Below are 4,496 nucleotides of genomic sequence, written 5' to 3' on the forward strand. Positions count from 1 at the left end.
TTTTTTTTAAATTCCCCATATTATTCTTATGGTTCATAAATCCAATTAATATCTAGCTTATTTGTGAACATTAATAAATATAATAATTAAGACAAATATAATAATTATAACGAATATAATAAATATAATAAATATAATAGATATAATAGATATAATAAATATAATGAATATAATAAATATAATTAATATAATAAAAATAATAATTATAATAAATATAATAAATATAATTATCATAATAAATTTAATAAATATAATTAATATAATTAATAAACAAATACAATTAATATAATTAATATAATGAATATAATAAATATAATAGATATAATAAATATAATGAATATAATAAATATAATTAATATAATAAAAATAATAATTATAATAAATATAATAAATATAATTATCATAATAAATTTAATAAATATAATTAATATAATTAATAAACAAATACAATTAATATAATTAATATAATGAATATAATAAATATAATTAATATAATTAATATAATTTATATAACAAATACAATAAACACAATAATAGTTGTAAATATAATAAATATAATATATATAATAAATAATATATTAAATATAATATACGTCAAAACAGAAAACACACAACTAACTAAATTAGAGGCACATTAACATACAATGAGAACATCTAAACTCCCCTTTGAACAGCTGCTCTGAAAATACTCGTTAAAGCATTAGCAATAATAGGCAATCAAACAATTCCCTTAAGAAAATTCTAGAATAAACAACTCCCGTGGAGACAGCCCATCTCTGCCAACCTGTCTCTAAAGAAAAACCACGAATAATAACAAAATATAATTCCAATGAAAAACGTTATTAAACACACCTTAAGAATTACCTAACTTTATTCGTGGAGACATGCGAAGCTCTGATGCGTAAATAGAACAATAGGCCATTAAAAACCTACAACGATAGAAAAATGGAATTTTAAAACCAGAAATTTTACATTTTCATGTGCGCACATTTCACTTTAAATAGATATCTACTAACAAGCGAAGTGAAAACATCGTTATACTGTTACTTATACTGAAATTTTTCTAAGAAAATAGCCGAAAAATGTAATTCAAAATTTGACAGTTTTATCTTACAGTGTTTATTTATTAGGTTTGGTTCGTTTTCAAACCCATAACGCGAAGGTTTGTTTTATTTTCTAAATACTTTATTGTCTAAAATAGAAAAATTATTTTCAGAGTCAAGAGACCTGTTGATAACATGAAACGAAACTATCCCAGTGGATGGGAAAAGAAGAAAAAACAAAAAGCCAAAGAACAAGAACTACAACGGTTGTCGGGTTCAATGCTTAAATTTACTAAAAGGGCACTATCCCAGGCAAACAATGAAGCAGGGCCAGAGGAGGGCTCTGAATCTTTAAAAGGCCAAAGTACAAGCTATGGCCAACGGAATAAACAAACAAGCAATGAAGAACAAGAAAAAGGAGAAGAAGAGCAATACAATAGGCAAGAAGAAGAAGACATAACCAATTCGATACGTTCTGAATCAGACGCAAATTCAGTACACGAATCAGAAGATTTAACATTAACATATGATGTTGAAAACTGGCCCACTCCAATGCCAGATTATCTCAGAGCCGATGTTATAAGACAAGGCAGTGAAATTTACCAGAACTTGGAGGGGCCATTTGATCCAGTTCATGAACCAGGAGAAAATTCAAAGGATCAAACTAGACAGCTGACAAAAAGCTAATGTTACAAGAAGCTTCCAAGTGGAGAACAGATTTTGAGGAAATGGATGGTCTATTCTCATGAAAAAAAATCACTGTTTTGCTTTTGTTGCAAGTTGTTTGATAAGAACGATAATCCAACGACCAAATCAAGTTTCATTACAGGATTCAATAGTTGGTGGAAATTGAATCCTAAAGTATCAGATCACGAAAACTCTGAATTGCATATTAACAATTTAGAAAAATGGAAAACACTTGAAGCAAGGCCTCTCCGAAACAAAGCCATCGACGCTGCTCACTAAGACGTAATGGAAAGAGAGAAGAAAAAATGGAGAGACATTTTGCATCGTCTCTTAGATATAACACTTTTTTTGGCAAAGCAGAATTTGCCTTTTCGAGGCCACAGGGAAGACTTTGTTTCTGAAAACGGTGGTAATTTCTCGGAACTTGTCAGCCTCCTTTCAAACTATGACCATGTTTTAAAGGAGCACAGCATACGGCTTCAGCAATCATTGGAATCAGGATTGATTCCAGTTTCTTATTTATCGCCTGCAGTGCAAAATGAATTTATATCTCTTTTAGGCGATGCTGTAAAACAAGAATTAATCTGTGAAATCAAGAAAGCTAAATTCTATGGCATATTGTTTGACAGCACGCCAGATATATCCCACACTGAACAAATGAGTCAGGTCATAAGGTATGTGAAAATTGACAACAGGAACGTGGAAGTGAAAGAATCATTTCTAGGTTTTATTCCTCTAAGTGGGAAAAAGGCAGACTCCATAACACAGGAAATTGTTCAATCTCTTGAAAAGGACGGCTTGGATTTAAAGCTTTGTCGAAGCCAAGGATACGATTATGCTTCGACAATGTCTGGCATTCATACAGGAGTACAAACCAGAATTAAAGAATTTAATCCAAAAGCAATATTTGTGCCTTGTGCTAACCATTCGCTTACTTTATGCGGCGTACATGCTTTTGGTAGTGTTTCTGTTTGTGTCACATTTTTTGGAACTTTGGAAAGTGTGCACACGTTTTTTTCATGTTCAACACATAGATGGGAGGTCCTAAAAGAAACCGTTGGAGTGACAGTGAAGAGACTTAATGATACCAGGTGGAGTGCTCATCATGATACCGTGAAACCAATCTTCAAACATTTCGAAAAGTTGGTTAAGGCTGTGGAAAAGCTTTGTGATGCTTCTGAAAACCTAGATACGAGAGGAGCAGCGGAGGTGTTGATGACAAACATTTGTAATTTCAATTTCCTTTGCTTCTTGCATTTGTGGTACCACATTCTACTCAAGGTGAATCATGCCCAAAAATATCTTCAAATCGAAGGTATTAGCTTGGAAAAGAATGTTGTGAAGCTGAAAAGCTTGAAGACCTTTTTAGTAGAGAGTCGAGAAGTTCTGGTCCATAATGCTGTAGAATATGCGACCCAGACTTGTGCTGAAATGGGCACTGATATTGAAAGCAGAAAACGCAAGCGAGTGAAAAAGATGATGCCAGGAGAAATTGCTAAAGATGCAGTTTAACTCCACAGGAAGAATTGAAGCGTGTTATGTTCGAGTGCATTGACCACTTTCATGTAGAATTAGAAAAAAGTTTGACCTCGATGAACACTGTGTATGAAAAGTTTGCTGTTGTACACACAGGTAATCTTTTGAAGGCAACTGATGAAAAAATTTTAACCTTTGCCCATCAGTTTTCAGAAACTTTCAATGATGTAGAGGAGGAAGAAATGCTGCCTGAAGTAAAGAAGCTGAGAAGGCATCTGAAGGCTTCTGGCATCAAATTAGACATTGCAGCTGCATGGACATCCTTGAAAATGCTTCAGTTTATCATCAGAATAGACTTTCGTGAATCGTTGCCAAACGTGACTGAAGCTCTTAAACTGTTTCTAACTATATGTGTGTCCGTGACTTCTTGTGAGAGGAGTTTTTCAAAATTGAAATTAATTAATCTCCGCTCTGAGCCAGTCTCGTTTGACGAGCTTGGCCATAATATTAGTAGAAAACGAAATTGCAAAACATGTGAATTTTGATGAGTTAATCAAACGATTTGCAGAAGTCAAGGCTCGCAAGAAAGCATTTTAATGTGTTTCTAGAGGTAACTCTTTGCTATAAATCTGTTTTTTTTACTGTACATTGTACATCATTGTATTATCATTTAAAATAAATAATCAAAACTAATGTTTTAGTAATTTGTGTACATAAATGAATTTCTATAAGTGATAAAATGGCGTTAATGGATATATATATATATATATAAACATATAAACTGATAGATAATGATAAAGATGGTATTTGCTAATTTTTGTTTATTACAAACGTTTTCAAGAAAGTGGAGAAAGATAATGTGTTATACATACATTCATTAATGTAGTCTATATATATGTATATATATATATATATATATATATATATATATATATATATATATATATATATATATATATATATATATATATATATATATATATCTATATATATATATATGTATATATATATATATATTTATATATATATATATATATATATATATATATATATATATATATATATATTTATAGGCCCCATTTACCAAGTGCCGCCCTAGGCTCCAAAACATGTTGGTACGCCACTGGTTAGAAGAACTAAAAAAATACATTTAAAATGCCCAATTCTGCTAAAACTCATGCTGAGTGTCGAAACACAGTTTGTATTCTTTGCATGTCAAAATGTGATCGAAGTATAACACCTTTCTTGATAAGCAGATTGGCAAACACTCTCCAAAACCATTAGACTTTA

The 4,496-nt window shown here is 30.8% G+C and overlaps 1 protein-coding gene across 1 annotated transcript; it reads left to right on the top strand.

Moving 5' to 3' along the window:
• Window positions 1-2,015: 2,015 nt before the first annotated feature.
• Window positions 2,016-3,242, top strand: LOC136086231 (zinc finger MYM-type protein 1-like). The gene has a single exon (XM_065808518.1). It carries the CDS (start codon window positions 2,016-2,018, stop codon window positions 3,240-3,242), a length of 1,227 nt encoding a protein of 408 aa, XP_065664590.1.
• The last annotated feature ends 1,254 nt before the right edge of the window (window positions 3,243-4,496 follow it).

This window comes from Hydra vulgaris, chromosome 10, assembly GCF_038396675.1.
Source record: "Hydra vulgaris chromosome 10, alternate assembly HydraT2T_AEP".
In the NCBI taxonomy this organism is placed as follows: Eukaryota; Metazoa; Cnidaria; class Hydrozoa; order Anthoathecata; family Hydridae; genus Hydra; species Hydra vulgaris.

What these genes read in the sequence shown, in the direction of transcription:
- LOC136086231 (XM_065808518.1), top strand. Translation starts at nt 2,016, where the DNA reads ATGGAAAGAGAGAAGAAAAAATGGAGAGACATTTTGCATCGTCTCTTA.